Source organism: Cavia porcellus, unplaced genomic scaffold, assembly GCF_034190915.1.
Source record: "Cavia porcellus strain 051 isolate PalLab524CR breed Dunkin Hartley unplaced genomic scaffold, mCavPor4.1 scaffold_6, whole genome shotgun sequence".
NCBI classification, from domain to species: domain Eukaryota; kingdom Metazoa; phylum Chordata; class Mammalia; order Rodentia; family Caviidae; genus Cavia; species Cavia porcellus.
In genome coordinates, this window is record NW_026947489.1 from 14,644,244 (window position 1) to 14,667,785 (window position 23,542).

The 23,542-nt window shown below is 38.2% G+C and overlaps 1 protein-coding gene across 3 annotated transcripts in view; it reads right to left on the minus strand.

Moving 5' to 3' along the window:
- Nucleotides 1-23,542, minus strand: part of Mctp2 (multiple C2 and transmembrane domain containing 2) — a 226,109-nt gene that overhangs the window by 76,175 nt on the left and 126,392 nt on the right. For 2 of the 3 annotated variants that reach the window (XM_063249970.1, XM_063249972.1), the window contains 5 exons: nt 18,049-18,151; nt 16,595-16,697; nt 6,031-6,132; nt 4,604-4,678; nt 2,301-2,420 (listed from right to left, as the gene is read on the minus strand). In XM_063249970.1, the coding sequence (XP_063106040.1) occupies nt 2,301-2,420; nt 4,604-4,678; nt 6,031-6,132; nt 16,595-16,697; nt 18,049-18,151 (503 nt within the window). The remainder of the gene's footprint in view (nt 1-2,300; nt 2,421-4,603; nt 4,679-6,030; nt 6,133-16,594; nt 16,698-18,048; nt 18,152-23,542) is intronic. The other variant, XM_063249971.1, reaches the window with a different exon arrangement.

Here is a 23,542-nt window from a genome sequence, read left to right on the forward strand (position 1 = left end):
AGGTGTGATTTCACCAAACCCACCATGGCTCAGTGTGGTAAATGTAATATAAACTTTTGAACACAAAGTTCAAACTAAAACTAATCCGTGTTTAAGTGAGCACCCTTCATTCCAGTATTTTCAGGATACACAAATTCAGTATCTGTATTTGTGTCTGTATCTATATCATCTATATATATTATATCTACATCTGTTTGCTGCACTATGTAGATATAGACAACAATTGTGTGTTGCACTAAATTGTCCAGGTCATAAGATATGAACTTGTTTGCTTCATACCAGCAAACAAACTCAGGACCTTGCACTTGCCAAGCAGGCATTTATCCCACTGAGCTATATCCTTGGCCCAGATGGACTTGTGATCCCCTTTCTCAACTCTGCAAAGTGTTGGAATTATAGACACACCCAGCAAACACAATTTTTAAATATATTTTCAATGAATGCAGTAGCTGTGGCTACAGTGGCTGATTGAATAGCATTTCTAATTAATTCTGCATTTTTGTTCATGACATCCAGAGGGGAAAAATGCCCGATAAGCACAGAAAATGGGGCCACCCACAGATGTCCTGGCAAATCAGGCTTTGGAAAACTGGGGATTATAGAACCTTTAATCCTTTTAACTTCTTTTCTGTGAGGCTCAGACATCTGGAGGTGAGATGCTTCTACCTGTGTTTGCCAGAGTGCTCAGCTTTAACAGTTATTCAACAGGGAGGACTCACTCAGGGAAAAGGTAATGGAGAAGTGGCCCCCTGCCAAGCTCACTTCCTGTCTAGAAGTCTCCTCTCCTGGAAAACCTGTTTCAATTCATTTGTCCTAATCTTTCTTCTGATCAGCCAGCAGCCCATTAATCATACCTGTCATCCCCCTGCAAATCTAGAGCAACAGACTTCTGTTTTTCTAAAATCACCAGAGCACCAGAAACTGAAGTGGAGTAAGAGGAAATTCTCTGCTGTTCCACACACTGGCAGAAGCACTCACTGGAAGAAGCCACCAATTGTGTTCATTTTCCTCTTTTGGCCAGAGTTGCACAGAACGTTCCATGGAAAGTTTTGAAAGGGAATTCAGGTGGGAAGTGGGGCTGAGAATTGGAATCAAACCCAGCATGTGAAGTCACCAGCTGAGGAGGACGTGGGAAACAGGTGTGGATAAACAAATGGGAAGATGAGGGACAGGATTAACAAACTCCTTATTATCAGTGCTTTAGCAAATCCAGACAGCGGAACAAGGTAAATCTGCAGGCAGCATAGCTCCTCTGTGCCCTGAAATGGTCGGAAAATAAAACAGGCCAAACCAAATGTTCTTCAGTGACAAAGGAAAAGCCAGTTATCTAGATGATATGCTTGATTGGATAAAAGGTGGGAAGAACCCTAAACCCATTCACATGTTAAATTCACATATTTTTTATAAGTCTGAGTCTGTCAAGTAGGAGAGAACACTGAGGCTGTACTGACAACAGAAGACAGAAGACCCACGTAAAGTGCAGAAATCAGACTTAACTTGGACCATAACCCATATTCACTCCCAGGTCACTCATCCAGCAAATGAGCTCTACATTGTTGTCTGCACAGCAAAGAAATGAATGCTCAAGTCCAGGATTAACCATGTGGAGACTTGGTTTCTCCTCCCATGTTTGACATTAACAATCTGATCAAGGACAAATCTCTTTATAAAAAAAAAGGGACACTGATCAAAGTTTCAAAGTGAAGGCCTTTTGCCAACTCAGAAGTCCCTCCAAGATTCTTGGACATTCTCAGGAAGTTTTGAGCTCTCTTGCAGCTGTTTGATTCTATTTATTGATGATGCTTATCAGGGAAAAAGTGCATTTCATACACAGGCGCATTTCGACAGGATGGCACGGAGGCAAACGGTAATGGGGAGTGATCGATGATGTCCCAAGTGGCTCTATCTGAAGAAATGTTTTAATAGCAAAGTTTTTGAATGATATACTTAAACCTAAATTATAGGCATTTAGTCATGGGTTTATTTTTTTCTTTTAAGCTGACATTTTTTCAAAAATTATCGGCAGTTACCACACAGCAGAGGAGAAATACAGTCAATGGAGAGACTACGAATTTGGCTGGAAAACAGTTATGGGGACATTTAGAGCATACAGAACATTGGCTCTTTCAAACTCATCCAGGAAGGGGATATGAGTAGGATGCCAGTCAATGAAAGGGTTTTGACCTAACTACAAACTTAGCAAGATAAAGCCCACATAATTGCTATGCCATAATATGTTTTAGAAAAAAGAAAGGATGCAGATAAGCAACAGTTAATGTGAACACAGAAAGGAAGCTTACCACGAATGCCACTGTGCTTGTCAGTGTGGACTCCCACTGGAAGCAGCTTCTAAGGAACTGCATTGTATTCCATACTGCCACAGTGAGTCTTCTCACCCGATCCACATCTCTTGATAAGATCTGATAAAAATAGTAGAAAACAAGGAACTAAGTTTATGTACTCTAAATAGTACCTTTAGATCCTACCACTGGAACACTTAAATTACATTCTGTAGGACTACTAATTTAATAGTAATAATAATAGAAAATGAATGTCCTGATACTTCTAAAATGCTCGTCAGAATTGTTAGCAGCCATAGAGGAAAAGCAAATCTAATGCATATCACAGTTCTTTGGTAAAGAACAGTCTGTTGTACTAATATCCAGCACAAATCAAACTGGCAAAGATTATAGCAACTGGGCACTTGGTATGGGTAGGAGTGTGTGTGTGTGTGTGTGTGTGTGTGTGTGTGTGTGAGAGAGAGAGAGAGAGAGAGAGAGAGAGAACAAGTGACAGAGACAGAGACAAACACAGAAAGAGATAGAGTCAGAATGGGAAAGTGTTGACATTTAATATGGAAGCAATTTGATAGATTAATAGTGGAAACATATATTATAATAGATAGTGACAACGTGAGTCTTGCAGAGACTGAGTCCCCAAACTGCAAGTCAAACTCACTCATTTATTGCAAAGTGCCAAGACTGAAATTAAACCTTAACAGTGAGGTTTTAGTTTAGAAAAACAACTGCTATCAGATGCTTGCCAGGTGGAATGAGTTGGCTCCTGAGCTGACAGAGAGGGCTCTGCACGTCTGCTGGGGCTTGCATGCCATAGGTTTTGTGACACCGATTACAATTCATCTAGTTCCAAGCATATAAGAAGGAAATCAATATCTCCTTCTTCCTAGCTATGCGAGCTTGGGAAAGTCGCTCAAGCACTCTCACAAAATCGTGTTGATAGTTAAGTCCAACATTACAAGTGGCCGTGAAAATGAAGGGCCCTCAAAAAATCCCTGTCATTTATCAGGTGCTTTCCAGTATGTGGATCATAAGCAAAAGTTTCAACTTCAGCAACACTTGCAGAAACTAAGCGTGAGAGCGTGTGGCCAGGGTCCTGCCACAGCCCGGGACTTCATCTCTGACTCTGCACTGCTCTCTGTGCCCAAAGCCAGCCCACATGGAGGTGTTGTTTTGCAAAGGAAATATTTTTTCCCCACGTGTAGGTAGATTCATTTCAACTTGTTTGCAGTGTAGCTATCCCACCTACCTCAGCCCAAGTTTTGACTTTTAAATAAATAGAGCAAAAAAAGCAGCAATGATAATAAGACATTTACTCACATTACACAAGATACATATTACATTCAACACTAGGGTAGGCAAAAAAAAAAAAAAAAAAAAAAAAGCCACGCAGATGCTTCCTTTCTGAAGGCTCTGCAGGCCTTTCCCAAGTATGCCCAGAAGTTCACAGGAAACAAAAGGATGATAAGGTGCCTTTATATTTAACTGCTTTGTGTCATCCGCAGCTGTCTACCCGCAGGAAGTGGGGGAAGTAATAAATGCCTGAAAGGAGGGACACTTTGTTCTTGCTATGCTCTGAAGAAGGACAATGGGTATGAACTAAAATCCTGATCTGGGTCTAAAGAGGACAAGAGAGGGCCTCTGAATAACAACTACAAAAAGGTAATACAGTAATATTAATGATGATAATAATTAATAGTAGTGAGACTTCCCCGCTAGTTCCTCTTCTTCACCCAGGGTTGTACTGATGCAAAAGGAACTTAGGAAAACAAGCAGAGAGAAAAGAGAGAGAGACAGACAGAGAGAAAGAGAGAGAGAGAGAGAGAGAGAGAGAGAGAGAGAGAGAGAGAGAGAGAATGTTCAGTCAATATGAGATAAAACGCCAACACACCCCAAATTTGGACAATACCCAAAGGAGAACGGGGGGCCAGAAATCTCTAAAGATGCACTAGTTGCATGTCTGACCCACTCACCAGGCAGAGCACCTTTTTGTGGTTTTAAAGCCAAGAGAGGAACAGGGATGGAGGAAGGAAATTCAGGAGGACACGGGTGCTTGACGTTAGGAAGTGTTCAGGGAATGAACTCAGAAAGCTGGAGGATGGACAGCTTCCCCCACACACAGGTTGTAAGTTTTTACCTTCTCATCGAGGTTCCTTAGGTCCTTGTTTGGGGAAAGAAGGGAACACAGCTGGACAGAAACGGAGAGGAAGAGACGGGGAGAGGAGCATACAAGTCCTGACCAAGAAGCCCTTGGGGACTGCGTGCTCAGCGGGCCCACGTGCCACTCATGGTATCATAGCGCCTACCTTTTTGGACAGCTTGCGATTATCTTCAAGGAAGCGCTTTTCTCTGGGGGTAAAGGTCCTAATACTGGCCTTGACCTGGAAAGACATCACTGTGTAAAGAGGAGCATTCATGTGAACTTTATTTTGCTTTTTAGTAACTGGGAAGAGCGGAGATGCCAATACAGCAGAGCCTCAGACCAAGGCAGAAAGCCGGGGTGACGCTGAGAGCCCTCTGTTCCATAGTGCTTATGGGTCTCGTTCCCGAGAGACCCTGGAACTCAGACTGCAGTGGGAAGAGTGTTGTCACTACATGGGTCACCCCACATGGGTCTATTTTAAGCTACTGCCAAGTCTAAGGTGCCCGACTTCTTCAACCAGCAGCTCCAAAAGCTAAAATCTCCTGCTAGCGTCTGTCTGAACTGAGACTTCATCAATCATACCTATCCTGTGAAGAGCAGCTTTCAGTGGGTGAAAAGCAACCCATCTACAGAGCACCCCATTTTCTTCCAACATGCTGGAAAAATAAATAGACGGGTCTTTGCAGCCCCCTCCTACAGGGAATAAATTGAACTTCACAGTGATTCTGTGTCATTCAAACCATCAGAGTAACTCAAGGGGACCATTCAAGTCTCTCCTCCGCATCTGATAAGCAAGTGAAAATAGTCACTTAACTAGAACACTGCCAATAGAAAGAATGACTTGCTGTCCCTGTAAGCCCAGGTTTTACCTGAGTATAATAAGCTCTTGGTATAATCTATATACAAGGTGGCAGGAGACAAGGGCTCATCTGTCTCCTAACCTGTACATCTCCTGAAGGGAGATGGAGAAAAAGGGAAGAAAAAGAAAGAAACATACTCTCATTCGAAATACTGTGATCACAGTTCTAGCACTATTGAAAACGTGACTGTACATATACATATAATTTATGAAGTTAGAAGTTAGAATTTTATATTGCCCAGATTACATGTTACAGATTAGAACAATGGCAAAGATACCATTTTACTGCACATATGTATTTTAAAAATTTTATGACATAAACTTTATGTTACATAGAATTATTTGAATACATATTATAAATTGTATTATGAATACATGGACATTTACACAAATTTCTATGCAATAATTTGTTACATAAAAGCTATTTTCCCCTTCATTTTATTGTTTCTTGACATTTGGATTTATTTTGAATTAAACACCATCAATTCTGCTGGCCCAGCAGGGTTAATACAACTTTCAAGCTGAAATGCTCAAGACAGGTTTTAGGGTGAAGTGGTTTTTTTTTTGTTTTGTTTTGTTTTGTTTTGTTTTGTTTTCCTCAAATGTTCTTTTTTTTTTTTTTTTTTGTCTATTGGCCTCATTTCTGAAATACGGTACATTCCTTTGAATTTCTGAAGACAGAATTATTTTACGTATATGAAAGCTGGGAGGTTCGGTCCAATGAGACTTACCGGATTATATATGAGCTCCATCTCTAAATAGATAACGCCTTTAAAAGCTTGTTCTAAGTCTTTGTTCTTTAACACATAACAATTTGTTTCTCCATCTCTAATCTGTTAAAATAAGAGGTGATATATTTACTGGTGGAAACTTTCTGTGTGGTTTAAATAGAATAAGCAAAACTAACTTGGGCAAAGTTGAGACTCTAGTGTGATTAACAAAAAAACAAATATTAAACAGGCATTGAATCCATCACTAATCAATTTTTAACTATGGAGTGCTATTATAACTGATAAGAAGATAAAGTAATGTTTACCAGGTCAAACTGGCATAGTGGTAGCAAATTACTGGAACAAATCATGACCAACTACATTTCCCTTTTTTAAAAAAACTCAGCAGTTATGTGTTTTCAAATATTCAAAGATAATGAATATTTTACAAAATCCTTAGCCAGTAGTCCTCACGACTGTCAAGGTCATGGGAAAGAATAAAGACTAGGAATTCATCATAAATCAGAAGTGATTTAAAAGATAAGATGACTAAATATAGTCAGGTCCTGTTAATTGGATCCTGGAACAGAAAAAGGGTATTAGTCCACAATCTGGTGACACCCAAATAAAGATCACAGTTTAATAATTAATAATGCACCCATGTCATTTGTTTTACACCTTGACAAACATATCCTGGTAATTTAAGATGCTGAAATTCAGAGCAACTGTGTGAAAGATATACAAGGTATAAAATTTCTAGTCTACAATTTTTAATTTAAAAACATTCGCCAAGATTATTAAATATGTTAAAGAAATACAGAAGCTGATTTTTATGAAACGATCTGTATTTTACCAATACAGATGTAAATTACTAAACAATGTAAATTAAATAACTAAAAGGCTAGCTACAGTTGGGGTCAAAATTCAAAATTATTCAAAAGGAACAAGGTATCAATGAATATTCAAAATAAACAAGTTCCTCAGTACTAACACTATTACCTGCAGATCTCAGCATACGAGACAGCTCATGTATCATTTTAGAAACTATGAAAGACACGAAGACTTCCATGAAAGGCATGTTAAGTGCTGGATTTCATCACACTTTTCAGATTCGTTAGCAAGTCATGCATTTATTACACTTGTGGCTAAGAACATGCCTGTTCATGATAAAAGAGGTGCAGCCAAACTTTAGATTATCAAACATCCTATTTTGGAATTGCAGTGATCAACAATTTACTCAGTTTACGAAATCCAACAGCATGGAAATGGAGCCATATTTTAAATGATTATTGCTGTCACTACAAACATTCACACGAGTGTTCTTATAAACAGTGGTGGAAATGAGTTGACTAAATCACAGGGGAAAACAGCGATTCCACTTTACAAGGGAGAGGTCATCTTCCTTCCCAAACCACCCCACCTCTCTCAGATTGAATAGCTTTTATGCAATAGGATGGTTTTCCTGGCCACTGGCTAAGAGGAAGGGGGTGCCCCATAAAGACCTGACTTCCTTCCTCAACGGTGTCCAAACAGGATTCAGAGCTTCTGCTGCGATACACAGTCTCACTTAATAAATTGTGGGTGTTAAAGTTGAAAGAGATAAATACAAAAATAGCATGACCATTTGCCAAGCTGCATTTGATCTAATTTAGCTTTGCTTCAACCCTCAATCATTACACTGTATTCTTAAATTTTCCATGATTTCTTAAGGGTTAAGGAAGGTCAAAAGAACAGGCAGCATCAGTATAAAAAGAAATATGTTATAGAACAGGGAGATTTTGTTTTGTTTTTTAATTTGGTAAATGACCATTTCCTGTTACTCAATGTCCCTAGAATTGTGTCAGCAAAACCCAGAATCCATCTAGGGACATTAAAATCATCATCCAAGCTAGATATATTTAAAGTTAATGAGCACTGTAAAATAAAATTAATTTAAAACACACAAATTTGACAAGTTTAAAAATTAGCAAGGAAACTAATGTTCCTTTGGGGAAAAATACATATATATAAAATACACATATATATGGAAAGAGAGAGAGAGAGATCACAATTCTTTCTCCTGTATATAAATTCAATAGGAATTAGTTGTACATATTTTTAAAGATTTACTAAGAATATATTATCATAAAAATAGTGTTACAAAAGAATGTAAGACTTTAGGACTAAATGAAACTCTATGCACATTTTGTAACTTCATTTGTATCTACCAATATAGTTTTGTATTAGCAGAGAGATCTGCCTAATTTTTAAATTGCTATGTAATATTTAAAAAGCAAATAAACTAAACTTAATGAACATTTGTTAATTTAGCTTTTCAATCTATTTGTTACAAAGAATACATTTTTAAAAATGGTAAAGGGTAGAGGAAATAGCAAATTACTAGTTTGGACTTGAAATATGTTTGAAATAAGAATAGGTAAATGACTTTAAATATTTAGTGGTATTAAATACCATGCTTAAATGCTAACAGAATAGACTATGTTTTTAAAATGTCTTTATTTTCACTATATTTATGAAACTGAACTTCCAGCACAAGAAAATAGCTTAAAAATTCTACTATATCCCAACTTGCCAAGCTCCTTCATACAATAAATATAATAGGAAATAAAAACTAAATACATAGATTGTGTCCAAAGCTAAGGTCATTATATATACTTAGAACTCTGAGGATAATTTCTAACACTTTATCATTTTAAATATCTATTAAATAGGATAATGTACATTCAAAAGAAAATTTAAAGAAGAAATCTCTGTATTTTATCTTTGGATATGAGATAGCACTTCAACTAATTTTGATGTTCCTGACATCAAAGGCAAGAAGAAGTGAAATAGATTTTAATTTATGACAAAAGAAAGGCTCTAAATCCACACAGAGAGCCTTTCTGGCCTGATAGAGAAGGATGTCATTTTATTCAAATATAATGGTCTTGAAAGAAAAAAAAAAAACTAGTTAATATCTTTAACATCAATTTCTCAAGGTAAACTTAAAATTGACCTATCACCTTTGGTTTCATTCTTGCCTTTTAATAGGTAAAGAATGTATGGCAGTAGGTAATAATTGAAGGAAAGATTCTCCACCGACAGTGACGTACATGTAACCTAATTATGAACAGAAACTTCCATAACCAGGAAAATGGGAATTATTTATTTTCAGATACAATATAAACATCATAAATTTTACCCATAGCATGCTAAAAGTTAATTCTGGGCCACATTAGTTGGTGTATGAATGAGTACGGAAGTCTGTATCTGAGTAATGACTTAAGATTTTGGAGTCAAAGAAAAAGTTACCAAGAAAGCAGTCTGGTTTAAAATATTTAGTCTGACCCAGAATCATCCTTAAACTAATCATTTTTTTACATGAAAGCATATTAAATTTCTTTAAATGAGTTGTAATCACAATAAATATGGAAGGCTTTCTTAAAGTTGGATGACTAAAGAGTTCTCATTACTTTGATTGACCGTGTAAATGTTTGGTTCAGTGCCACACCAAATGATCAATAGCAATGTTGATCAGAATCTGTAAGAAGGAAAAAGTAGTAGAAATAAAATATATAGGAAGGAATAAATGAGAGGGATGATATACAGTGAAGGGAAAAATACAAATGAAAATCATATTGATTCCTTCACTGTCTGACTTTTGAATCCAAAAATGGAGATGTAGATGTAAACCGGTATCATCTGATTAGACCCTTTCATTACTTGGGGGAAAGGCAAAATGCATTAATGTGATAAGAAGATGCAAAGTTGGTCTCAGTTGATGCTCATGCAAAGTGACTTTCCAACAAAATGCCATGAGGACAGAAACATGGTTCAGCAAGAGAACAATGAACACACTTTATTCAGTAGCAATTGTCTCTGGCCCCACATGGAATCAGGCCCGGCTCTGACGACATGAGCTACAAAGAACATGAGAGACTCAAATGTGCACTTGCACAGACACCAACCAGTAGATGCAAGCTCATTCTTTCCAACAGCTCTGACTTCTGCATTTCACACACCACCACCACCACCACCACCACCCCGCCGCCCCGCAGGCAACCTGTCCATTCACTGCCCTCAAACTGACACCGCCTCCGCAGCTGGGAAATGGCACAGGACCTTCATGTGCCGGTTCTTAACAATCTACTCTCCCTAAAATGTAAGTTAGTCTACGAAAGCAGTGTACATTAATTCCAAACACTGTGTAAAATTTACAAAACAAAACTTAAGAAGAAAAATATAACACTAATAATATTGAACAAACATAAATTTAATAAGTAAACACACACTTGTAGGTTTTAACGTATGTTTATGTCTCTTTTGAAATTAGAAGTTAAGTGGTGTTTGGAACCCTAGAGGTAACTGGACTGAGTTTAAATTTCACCTGTGCCTCAGACTTGCTGGGTAACTGTGTGGGTTACATAATCCCTCCATTCTTAGTTTCCTGATCTGTACAATGTCAATAAAAGTACTATAGATTTAGGAAGTAAAGTAAGTCTGCAAAAAGCAACATTATAACACTAAAGGGGACACCCTAATTACATGTTAAATATGATCTAGATGTTTCAGTCTTAATTTATATTCTACTAACTAGTCTTTCAAGTTAAAAAAATGTATAGAAAGCATTATATTCCCCCACATAATCAATTTTCTTGTATAACTTCAAATGGTTTTTCCTTTCTGAATAATCTATAATGAACTTGACTAATATTGTTGCAACTCATTAAGATAATTTTCAATTGGTAACGATTGTAAACAATATGATGAATTTATTCCTAGATATCTTTCTGCACCCTAAGACACATTTCTTAAAATAAAAGCCTAGAAATGCAATTGCTTGGTCATGGGATATGGCTATGGTAAGGCCCATGATAGTACTGTCGATCTACCTTTCTGAGATCTGCTGATTTATATTCCCAGCCTCAGTGAAGAAGCCTATTTCTATGTAACTTGACGCACTTCAGGTATTTTAATTTGTTATAAAGCAACTTTTATCGTAGGAAAATGATCTCATGTAACATGTACCTTTTCATAAGAAATGAGACTTTTTTTGTCTCAGTAGTGGACCATGATTCTTGCAAAACCAGACAGATCAAATTCTCATTTCTGCCATTTCACATTTATGTGACTAGGGGTAACTAACAGCATCTCTCTGAGCCCCAGTTGCGTCTTCAAAATAGATACCTAGATTAAATGTTCAGATATTTGTGTACATTAAATTGTAATCCACTGAATCCAAACACCCTCGACAGGCGCATGCAAAATCACATTCTTTCCAGTGTGTCTTCAATGCTCTTTAATTTATTTTGAAATGTTTTATCCTTTCAGTTTTATTAGTACACTTTGTAGCACCTAATGATTGAATCTCTTTTGTGGAGTTGGTCCATTACATAATAAATCTTTTTTTTTTTTTTTTCCTCATCTCCTTCTCTTCCCTCCCCTGCCCCTGTATTTCTTTGTTAATTAATTTTATTAATTTTAGACAGACCTAATGATTGTACTCATCATAGGGAATCTGTATCTATATATATCTTGATTCTTTTCTCCCAAATTCCCTCCACTGCCTTCAACCCCCCCATCTCCTTCTTATTTACAAAAGCTTCCTTTCCATTTTTTCCTTCTATTGTTTTTTTTTTTTTTTCTTTTCTTTTCTTTTCCCTTTGTCCTATCTCCACCTCCCCTCCTGGTTCCCTGGAAGAGCATCACGAAGGCTACACTTCTGAAAAAGGGTCACTGGTCCCTGTGCCACTGCACTGGCTTTCCAAAAAGAACTAAGATGCATTTCAAAATGTAAGTGCTCACCAAGTTCAGATTACTTTTTCCTTGCTGTTGAGAACTAATGATAAATGCACGTTTTTCCTGCTTTATTGAGTGAATCACCCAATCAAGTTTTAGTCTTCTTAAATTGGTCCTTTAGACAATTTTGACAGCAACTATATGAATGAATAAAATAGACTGACCTTCAGGAGAAATACCCAGCCTAATTCTCAGAGTTACAATAACCTAATTGAGAACAGACATATTAAGTATATCTGTCAAATCAGCTAATTACTAGGAGATAGTGTCTACGCCCAGTGTTTTAAAACCCAGAAATGTACTTAGTGCTTTTCAGTGCCTATTTACTATGCTACTGATGGAAAAATTAGAGGAGCAAAGTGAAAATGAGCAAATAGTGGAAGCCTTCAGATTGTAACACACATTAATCTCAATTTTCTGTAGTTCCTAATCATGAGTATTTGATTAAAGAGTTTTGCATATCTATAGCATCATTAAAAACAACTATTTTCAAAACTGAAGAGAGAATTTATGGAAGTGTAGCTCATTGGTCTGCATTCTTATAATTCTGCTATACATTTAAGCATGTCTACATGCCTTAAACAGTTCACCACCACTAATCAATAACAGTTATTTCAGTGGATTTTAAATGAGCCAATATTCAGCTAGCACTTTAACCCTGTTTAAAAAGATATGGTGAATTTAGAACAGGCTTTTTATTTAACAGGTTTAAATGTACTGAGCACATTAACATTTTGAGTAAGATTAAAAGTTAAAGTATATCCTATACTTTGTTCTTAGACCATTTAAAATATAACTTGCATTGTCTCCAAAAATGTAAATCAAATTTAATTTATAACTTAAAAAAGGAAAATGTATTCTTATATAGTTATTTCCATTCAATTGTTAATTGCAATTTTCTTTTTAAACAAAATTATGTGAAACTGTATATGATTCTGTATCCTGCAAAAAAGTAATGAGTCAATGTTTTTAATTCTTTCTCATATTAAAAAAAGCAATAGAGAAATTTAGGCCTTCTCAGAAGCACACAGTGTGACTCTAAGAGGGTTTTTGATGCTTAATCTGTCTTAATTCTGGCTATTTTGAAATATTCTCGTGGGATTTGCTTCACACTGCTGTCAAAGTTTCTTTCTGATCAAGTACTCTGATAGCTCCATCCCCAGGTCAAAGCCCCACAGTGGCTTCCTATTCATAGAATAAACCCCACCCTCCTTCCCTCAACCCTCCCACAGCTGCCTTCCACCCACTCTCCTCCTCCTCCATGCTCAATCTGCACTCCAGGCACCCAGACCCTCCTTGTTCCAGAACAAGGTCTTTCTCCTGAACCACTGCTTTGCTGCTCACACTTTGCCCCTCTGCTTGCAAGGACCTTCATTCGTCAGCTCACTCATCAGTACAACAAACAGCCTCCTCCTTCCTGACCCAGTTCAAGCTCCTTGCTTCTGAAAATCGTCTTAAATCCAACCCTCTCTCTAATCCTGTTGGTCCTCTCCTGTGTGTGGCATTTGTTATTTTAGAACTTGGGTGTCCATACCCATGCATCCCCTGCTAAAGTGTACAACTCTCCTGCTTTCTTTCCTCCTGTGGGTGCCACAGCAGCGGCTCACAACCAAATCTTACCCTTGCTTTCAACAGGATATTCACTTAATGGTACCCTCTGGGGAAGTGTAACAAACTCTTCAGAGCTCAGGCTCTGATAAGAGATTGCTCAAATTAAAATTTTGCTTCTTTCATTTCCCAGAAACAGGGTCTTTTTTATGCCTCAGTTTCCTAATATGTAAATCAGCATAAAAAGTATGCCTCGTTAAATTAGTTGAGAATTGATGATTCCATGTGTTATGTACACAGCACTGAGCTTTTGGGTAAGTGGCACTCAACAGATACTAACAAACTAAAACAAAACAAAACACCTAGATCTAATAGGTAGGTTTAAAAACCTGGACTATAAAGCACAACTTAGAAGTATGTGAAAACAGAAAAGTTAATGAAATAGTCAAAGAGTTTGCAGCTTGCTAATTATAATGAGTATTATAACAGTTTTAAAATCATACCTAGAGATGGAGAGAACTAGAAAAGAGGGGAAAGGCAGGGTTTAGTAAAACTAATTAAGATATGTTATCTATATGGACCAACTCCTCACAACACATACAGGCATAATATACTGAAAACATGTCCTCATACACATTTAAAACAATAAAATCATATTTATAGCTATGCATGACATAGGGGTCCTGTAGGCTGGAGAGACTTGTGGCAGGGGACCTCACATGTCAAGTAGAATGCATGCAGATACAATGTGACCCAATTATTTTCCCAACTTATTAGCTAAGGAATCGAAGGTGAATCTGAACAGAATCCACCACACTGAACAGCAGCCTCTGAAGCATCCTATTCCATCTACTTCTACAGAGAAGCAGAAGCCCTCAAGAACATAGGTCATATACCTTTTAAGGCAGAGATGTTTCACAATGGGATGTATTTCTTGCTTTCCCATAGTTTATCATGTTAAATGAATCAAACACTCTGGCTTTCAACATCCAGTGTATTTACATGAAGAAAACCTGAAGTCCTTTAAACCTTTCAGCTTTCTGAGTCTTTCTGGATTCTCTCCCGCCTACTCCATTCCTGTTACCCATCTGCTCTTCTCCTGATTACTTCATTCCGTCTGCACTGGCTGCCCAGCCCTTCATGGAATTTGACAGTCTGAGAGCATCTGAACTTGAACATATCCTCCATGGGCCTTTCATCATTGACCCCAAAACCTCTTTAAATCACTCTGAACTGTCCCCTTTCTGTGAGGCGCTCACTGGTCAGCCGCGGAAAACTGTGCCCCTCCCAATCTACAGTGCCACCAGCTCACATACTGTACATTGTTTTTGCTTTGAGTTATGCATCATCTTCTATGCATCTTGAAATCAAAATATAAATTCCAGGGAGGAGGGAGTGTCCCTGTGGTTGACATATTGTCACCTAAACCAGTGCATGGTACACAGTGACACTTGATCAATATCTGATGAATACAAGAATGATTAGGAGCCCCTGGGGCAGCTGTACCACCAACCTGAATCCTGACCAAACTGGCTGCTTATACTGAAAATAGGTCTTTCCCCAAATATTCTACCTTGTGTTTCCAAAACTGCTTTAATGTGGGTCAAGGGGTCTCCAATAGGAGAGATTTGCCCCTCATTCAGGATCTTGGCAGTGACTGTGGACATCTCAGGTAGTCACAGTAGCAGTGGGTGGCAGGTACTGCTGTATTCATTCTAGTGCGGAGAACAAGAAGCTTCCAGATGCTCTGAAAGGTGCAGGAAAGCACAACATAACAGTGTCCTGCTTCCAAATAATGCTAAGATGAGACGTCCTGATTGAGTGGTGGTAATTTCTTAGTTCTGCCAAAAAAGGGGGGCGATGAGGGAAGGAAAGAGGAAAGCAAGTACCCTGCTCTAAGTCAATGGTTGGTATTACAGGAATATAAAACTTGTAAAACTTCTGTATAAAAAATGGAGCTTTTCAAAAAATTCCAAACATGTTCTAGCAAAATACAAAATAGGTATGTAAGAGGTCAGAGACAGAGACAGAAACAGAGAGACACACAGAGACAGAGAAAGGCAGTGGGACGGAGAGGAGCTGAATTAAACTGCAAATGAGGGATTTTGTGACCGTCTCTTCAGACACCTTGAAAGTGTGCCTCATATTCCTGCTATATATATTCTTCCAGGAATAACTGACAAAGTTGTAATAAAAAAGGGGGGAAATCCCAAATTACTCTCTCCTCTCCGCAGCCCCGCAGCCTGCCGCCAACGGCTCAGAGCATTTGGCAGGAGCCGGCTGTATCAGGGAGCAGATGCTCCTCGCAGGCACTTGCAGTAACATCAGGGATATGAGAACTTGGGGAGAAATTAACCAAGTGATCAGAAGCAGACGAGGAGATATTAAGAGGTTCAGCATTCCCCACTCTGTAAACACGGTGAGAGTGAGACTCGTGGCCCAGTGAAACTGCAGCCTGCTCGGCTCACAAAATGTACAAAGAGCGTCAGAAAAATAAGTCTTTGGGAAGAAATGAAGTCGCAGCAGCTGAGGAATTCGTAATGACTGTAGGACAAACTATATTTATGGTGGGATGAAAAGCCAAATTCTTTCTTCCAGAGCACGTTAATAGGGGAATCACTCCCAGCTTTCACCCTTCGCTGGTATTTGTACACTTTGATGTTCTTTCCCCTGCGCTGTGTAAGCATTTCTTCCTCTTACTTTTTCACGTAGTTCACTCAGCATTATCTTTTGATCATCAAAATACATTTTCTTTTCCAAGACAGGCCTCCTTCGTTCTTCCACAAAGTGCTTTTTGAGACTAAGACCAAACATTACTATGAAAATGATGCATGGAACTTTGGGGAACACAGAGTACCACAGAGAGCAAATGGGTAATTGTCAAAAATTAACCTTTGAAGAAATATTTAGAAAGAGGACATAAAGAAATATGTGTGTGTACTTTTCATTGAAAAAAGTAAAAATTAGTGATACATCTATATTCCTGTAAATCAAATTGAAGTTCCCCGAATTAAACTGAGAGGAAGACTAAGTGTGAATTGAAAGACAAAAACATTTTGGTTAGTTTAGAGCAGTAATAGTTTGACAAAAACATGTCGGTTTTTTAATATCTGAAATATAACGATAAGGAATGAAATAGTTGATTCCTGCTACAGCTAGGATATTTTTTTCACTCCAACTGACAGAAAGAACCATAGACCACAGAAAGTCGTCAATTATAAAATGACTCACAGGTTGTCTAATAACAAAGGAAACTTACAGACAGCAAAGGAATGGCAACTTTTCCAAGAAAATCGGGGGGTTTATCTCCATCTTCATCAAATACTGTCACTTCCAAAACATCATGGATATCTTTAATGGGACTGAAACAAAAAATATCAGGTATTATACATAAAAAACACATATGTGAAGCCTGTTCCATGAAGAACTGAAAACAGTTTCACTAATTAAGTCTGTGTGTCCTCGGAGTATAAAACTACCATTTAATTAAATTCCAAAAATTAAATCAAACTGACTGTATTCCCAAACCTTCCATCATAGCAGATTCAGACATCCACAGGAAAAAAACCAAGCCAACTTTTTCACTGTGACATTCCCATTTACACAGATACTCAAGGGTGGGATGATTAAAGGAATGAGATAAAGAAAGAAAAGCAGGGAAAGAATGGGGAGCATTAAAGTGATTACAAAGTAGACACCAAATTATACACACAAAAAAACATTTTCTTTAAATTAATGAAGAATTCTTTTTTGATAAAAGGTGGAAAAATTAGTATTTGCTGAGATACACAGAAAGCCTCCTACTATGGCCAAAAAAAAAAAAAAAAAAAAACTATCAAAAATCCCATACATATTTTTAATATTGACCAGAATCCACCTACCAGTGATAATGAAAAATAGAGCCAGAACCACTGGCACATTATTTGGAAAGGAAGAGACTTTTACAACTAGAAACTGGGAGACTTGGTTAGCACAGTGGAGCTGTTTCTCACAGTTTCTTGAGAATTTCTAACACTGCCATTAACTCCACTAGAAACAGAGTTGGCTTTTCCCCCTTTAAGTACAGACTAAGAATTTATTAGGTTTGGTGGGGCCAAACACTATCATTTCATCCAAATTCAACAAGGGCTTCCCTTTGACGTTCAGGTATCTTGAAGTATAAAGCTAACAAGAAAATCATCTAGACCCCTAAATGCCCAAGTTTGGCATTTAGATATGGAATGGGCTACTCAGATAAAGAGCAGTATAAGGAACCTTTGGGAATCTTCGAGGACTCACAGATAATCTGTTTTCCTCAAAAGACTCTGGCAGAATACCACCTTCAGGCATTAGAATAATGTTCTAATACACAGCTCCTTGAATTTAAGGCAGGGTTTCATTTGTAATTTTCCTTAAACCAGGAATGAATTATTCTAGAAACAGATGTTTCCATCTACTCACAGATTAATTTAGCTGCTAAAAGATACACTTTACTAGTGTCTCCTATAACATTCTCTTACAGTTGCAAAAGATCTCTCCCACTATTAACATCACACTAAAAAATGAAAGGATAAAAGGTTTTCAGAAGAGAAAAAAAAAAAAAAACAATAAATTCCCTCTTTGCACATAAAAATGGACAAAAAGTTGCACACAAGAGCCCCAGCCTGCCTCAGAGACATAATTTCTCTGTAAGTTAAAGCTGCTTCTCTGTAATCCAGAGGCTAAAGCACTTACAAGGTAAAAACTTTGTTCCACTCCGGGTTGAGGTTTTTGTAAATGGTATGTGTCTGAAGTCGGTCATTGCCTAACTCCAACAAGCAGAAAGGATCGCTCTTCCCTGAAAAGAGAACACAGACATTGGTCAAAGACAAATGACTCTCAAAAGGATAAAAATCAAAGTGACAAAAAGCTATGGACTTTTACACCAATAAACTTGTGTTTGCTGAAAGATAAAGGTGAGACTCCTTTTCTAGCAAGGCCTGTGGAGATTCTTTGTGGGAAATGAGGAATAGGTGAGACATACGAATGTTTGGCCTGCAGTATCTTCATGGACTGTGGCTGGTACATAACTCCTATCTCCAACCACATATACCTTTGAAAATCCATAGTCACACAGGTATCACGGGTGGGGTTATTAGGTTGGACTGTAAGAGTGTTCACTTATTTGTTTTAAAAATCTACTCAAGAGCAAAGTAACAATGATGATGATAATTATCACCATCATCACTATAATCATCTAATTTTTTAAACGAACAGAATACTTGAAAAGATATATTTCAAAAGAAGATATATACAAATCTTTAATGAGTATCTGAAAAAATATTCAATATCACTCATGAGGGAAATGCAAACAAAAGCCACTATAAGCTATTATCGTACTCCCTTTCAATGGCTGTTATCTTGAAGTCGAGATGGCAGTATGGATGTGGAGAAAAAAGATGCATTCAGTGTGGGTGTGGGTGCAAATTGTACCACATAGTCATTACAGAAAACAAGGTAGAGTTTCCTTGAAACATTAAAGATAGTTCTCCCATATTATTCAGCCATCCCACTATCAGCTAAGCATTCAAAGTGGAATGAAATTGGTGTGTTCAAGAAATTCCTGCACTCCCATGTTACGGCAACAATAGTCAAGATAAGAAATCGACCTAAACATACACGAATGAATAAGTGGATAAAGAAAATGTGGTAACCGCATGAGGAAACAATATTCTGCTCTAAAGGAAAGATGACATCTTATCATTTGCAGCAACATGGATAAATCTGGAGGAAACAAAGTAAAAGGCACAGAAAGACAAATACTACACTATCTTACTGATATGTGAAATCTAAAGAAACAGTCCACGCAGAAGCAGAGAGTACCAACAGCCAGGGAGAGTCTGGGGGAGACCAGGAACAGAGTGTACAAAGTTACCATCGGAGGAGTAAGTGCTGGTTTTCTATCGCACAGTAGGTTGACAATGACTAATTATACTGTATTGAATATTTCAAAATGCCAAAAAGAAATTATGAATGTTCTCTATAAAAAGTAAAAACAAAGCAATGGTAAAAGGGTGAGGTCATAAATGTGCCAAATACTAAAATTTAATTACATTACATATAATACATATCAAAATATCACAGTATATTATGACATTATCATTATGCATCTATTTTTTTTTGTCTTTTTCTTTTTTATCAGTACCAGGGATTGAACTCATGACTGCCTGCTTGCAAGGCAGGTGCTTATGCCGCTGAGCTAAATCCCCAGCCCCCACATTATGCATCTATTAAAACCCAAGACACTGTACCTCATCTCTGCTTCCTCCTTAAAATTTCTGTCTTGTCAATAGGGATGGTTATTCTTCAATAATCGGAGGTCTATGAAAATCCATAGGCCTCTATACATTTGTGAGGGAAGTATAAAAATGGCCTTTAGGGATTAAAAGTCTGTTTGGAGGGAACAGCCACCAGCACACATGACCCCAGTGCTTGGTATGTACTGACATTACGTGGACTACAGTTTTGTTCTATGAAACCTATCAGAGTGCAATGCAGTAATGTCAGAGGTCATATTTTTGACTAAAAAACTAAAGTACATTCCTTACTATTCTTATTTCAACTCTTCTTTTTCCCCCTAATGCCTACATACTCCAAAATGCACACACAAAATAAAAATTCCATATCCAAAGTTAAACTCTGAGTTAGCAAGTAAAACTCCACTTCCCTTTTGTTGGGTTTGGCAGAGGGATCTTGAATTGGAACTGTCAGGGCAAGAATGAATGGCTCCATAATGTCCATAGGACATTAACACATTGCCTGCTTCCGCTGGGCTCCGGCACTTTACAAAGCAGTGTGTGCTAATTAATTGGGGGCATAAGGACAGGCGCCTCTGCAATAAATGGCCAAGGAGTCCTGGGCCAGGCCTAATGCAGACAGTGCTCCCGCCTCTTGACCTACTGGCCTACCAGTCAGGTCACTGAACTATCATCTAATTCACATAATAACTGGGAGCTCTGAGGTACCATATGTCAACAGAGAGGCCGGCATAGGCAGGAGTCTGCATGAGGATGATATCAGAAAAAAAAAAAAAAAAAAAAAAATTAAAGGAGGAGACAAAGAACAGACACGTGGGAGAAGGTCAGTACCAAACAGGAGATTGCATTCCACTGACTCACGGTCCTGACACTTAGATGCCTGGCCAAAGCTTTTAAGTCAAGGCCATTATCCCAGTGACCACTAGACAATGATCAAGCGTGGGACACAAAGGAGTAGGTTAGGATTCTCAACTGCAAACAATGGAAAAGACCATTAGCTGCATTATGCAGCTCATCTCTAGTTTCTTCCTAAAGGAAGGAGCAATTAAAGTAATATATTCACAGTTAAATATTAAAATAATATCAAACAAGTCTCAGAATCCCTCCAAAAGCTGGCTTGCAAAGTCACTGCCAAACAGTGTTTATACACAAGGAGCTTAGCCTCTACCCCATCCTGGGAAAAGTCTGCATGGCCTTTGATTCTCTGGAATCCAGGCCCCCATGAGCATGCCTGTTCCTGATCCCTGATCATAGTGGCTGTCCCACTATGAATTCTCGTTTCCTGCTTCTTTCCCTCACTTGATGCAGATTAAAGGCCTACTAAGAAGCTCTTGCCTGGTCAAACGCCCATAGCCTACCTGGCAGGGTTCAGAGAGAGAGGACTGACTTTCACCTTTTATAAATGAAACTGGTTTCTGACCTCATCTCTAAAACACAGTGGGAAGCATCCTCAAGTTAGAGTGGGTTTTACATGTCAGGCAGTCAAAATTAAAGTCACAGAAAATTCCTGCTTATTGCAAAGCATTGGCCATGTTTTTTGCAGGGTATTTGGTTGGGGCTTAATAGGCAGGAAGGCACCCACATACAACATGCATCCTTTTGGCTATCTTGCATGTGAGGAGAACAGATGCTCTAGGCTCAGTCCTCACGAATGGCAACCTTGCTTCCTCAACCCGAGTACAAGCAGCTACTTAACCGTTTGTCAGACTATTAGTAGGTGTCAGCACTGCTCCTCTGGTGGCACTGACATGACACGCCATCAACACTTGCTCTAGGGAACCCGCCTGACACATTTAATGAAAGCTCTGAGGTTATTCCAAAGCAGGGCAGAGAAGGGCCCTGCTCCTGTGGAAGCACAGGTGGCCTTGTGCTGTAGCTCCCAGTCTCCCGAGCCCTCATGCTCCGAGCTGTCCCAGATAATGAGGAAGAGACTTCCCTCCAGAAACAGAACCTCAGTCATGCATCTCCAAGGAACACCTCGCACCAACTCCCGGAAGGTAATTCAGTCAAAGCTCATTAAAATGCTGTATTGATTAATATTACAGTATAAACAGGCAGAGAAGAGCAAGGAGAAACAAAGATTTATAACATTTATGGACTGCTTCATGTGTTCTGTACATATTGCTTTCTTTCTCTTGAAAGTTGCCAGAGATGTAAGGAATATGGGTAAGATTTAAAATGACAAATGTTTTCATGGGGACAACAATGATCTCCTGTAATAAGTGGAATACTCAAATGTGCACCATTAGTGTCCATCAGGAAGACAGACACCCCAAATTCTTGGTCTTCGCTTCTTTCTGCTTCACCTAATTCACAGAAGACATCTAGATGACTCCTCTTTGTCTAACCAACAATTCACACTGACATAGTTATTGTCGCTGGTGACTGAGACTCAAACAGGACTTTCAAAGCTCTGCACTCAGTAGCTCTTATTTTTCTAAACCACTTTAAAATTTATTAATACCCCCAAGACACAAATAAGGGTTATTTATTTAGATAATTTTCCCTTTATAGTTACACAAATTGAGTGACAAGAAGTAAATGTATCTCAGAGGTCATAGGATTCATCTGAAGACCGTTTATCGAGCACCTGTCTGTACTTAGCACTGAAGTGGACTCCAATACCCAAAGACACGAAGCCATAACTTCTGGAACTTTCCTCATCATCTCTGCTATTCTGCAAATGTCCTTTTGTCAATGAAAATGTCATCCTCACCCCACAACAGACTGAATTTCTCTCTTGTCTGTTCTCCAACTAGGTATGATCTTACACTTCTTATATTCCACATCTGTAGGTTTCTGTTTCATGTTTAGAATGTATATTTTCATTTAAAATTCCTAAAGCAAGCACAACCAACCACACATCTATTTAGCATTCCTGAGAAGCGGCCACGGTTGAATAACATAGTGCTCTTCTTAATGGGTGAGAAACAGAGAGAGTCATGTGCTCCCCAGCAAACTTCCTGCAAGAAACCAATGCTTGTTTAGTTAGATTCCCTACTAACTCCTCCCTCCATTTATGTGTCATTTTACAGATGAAGAAAGGAATGTCTAGAGGAATTCACTTTGGTTGGAAAAAAGACTTCATATTGGAAGTACATCTTAAGCAAAGACAGACTGTGCTTACCAGAAATGAATAGGTTATTCTTGAGAAGATGGGAACAGATTAAAAGTCATGAATTTATTAAGATTCTGATTTATATCCACACATACAGTTGGGCCCCTGTATCTGTGGGATCTATCAGTGAAGGATCATATAATATTTAATGATGGTTGCTTATGTACTGAAAGCATACAGACTTTTTTTCTTTTGTATTATCATTATTTCTCCAATAACACATTGTAACCCTTTACATAGTACTTAAACTGTTTTAGGTATCATAAGTAATCTAGAAGTGAAAGTATATGGAAGAATGTACACAGGTTGTATGTAAATCCTATGCTGTTTTATCCAAGGACTTTGAGCATCCTGGGATGTAAATCTGGGCATGGAGATTGGTCCCAGAACCCACATGCCTCAGGTACAAAAAGGCATCTGCACATAAACAGGTAAAGAGTGGGAAGGAGGCGAGCGGGGCAGACACTGGCTTGAAAGTCACGGTCAGTACTTTTCATCAGACTTCATTTTATTCACCCAGGATCCAGGATCCACCCTGGACTAGCGGCAGAAAACAAAGGGTAAGGGTAGAAGAAGAACTTCTGGAAGATTATATATAATTCCTAAAGCTATGTGTAAAGGATTATAGCCCACAAAGGCTGAAAAAGAAGATGGAAATACAGCTCTTTCAATTAAATTTCCACACTTTCTAACTACTCACTTTCCATGCCACTTTTCTACTGAGCTGATTGTAAATCTCACTATTGAATATTGCAACAAATATCTATATTTCTTATCTGGTCCCTAAGATACTACATGACCCAGTCCTGTCTAA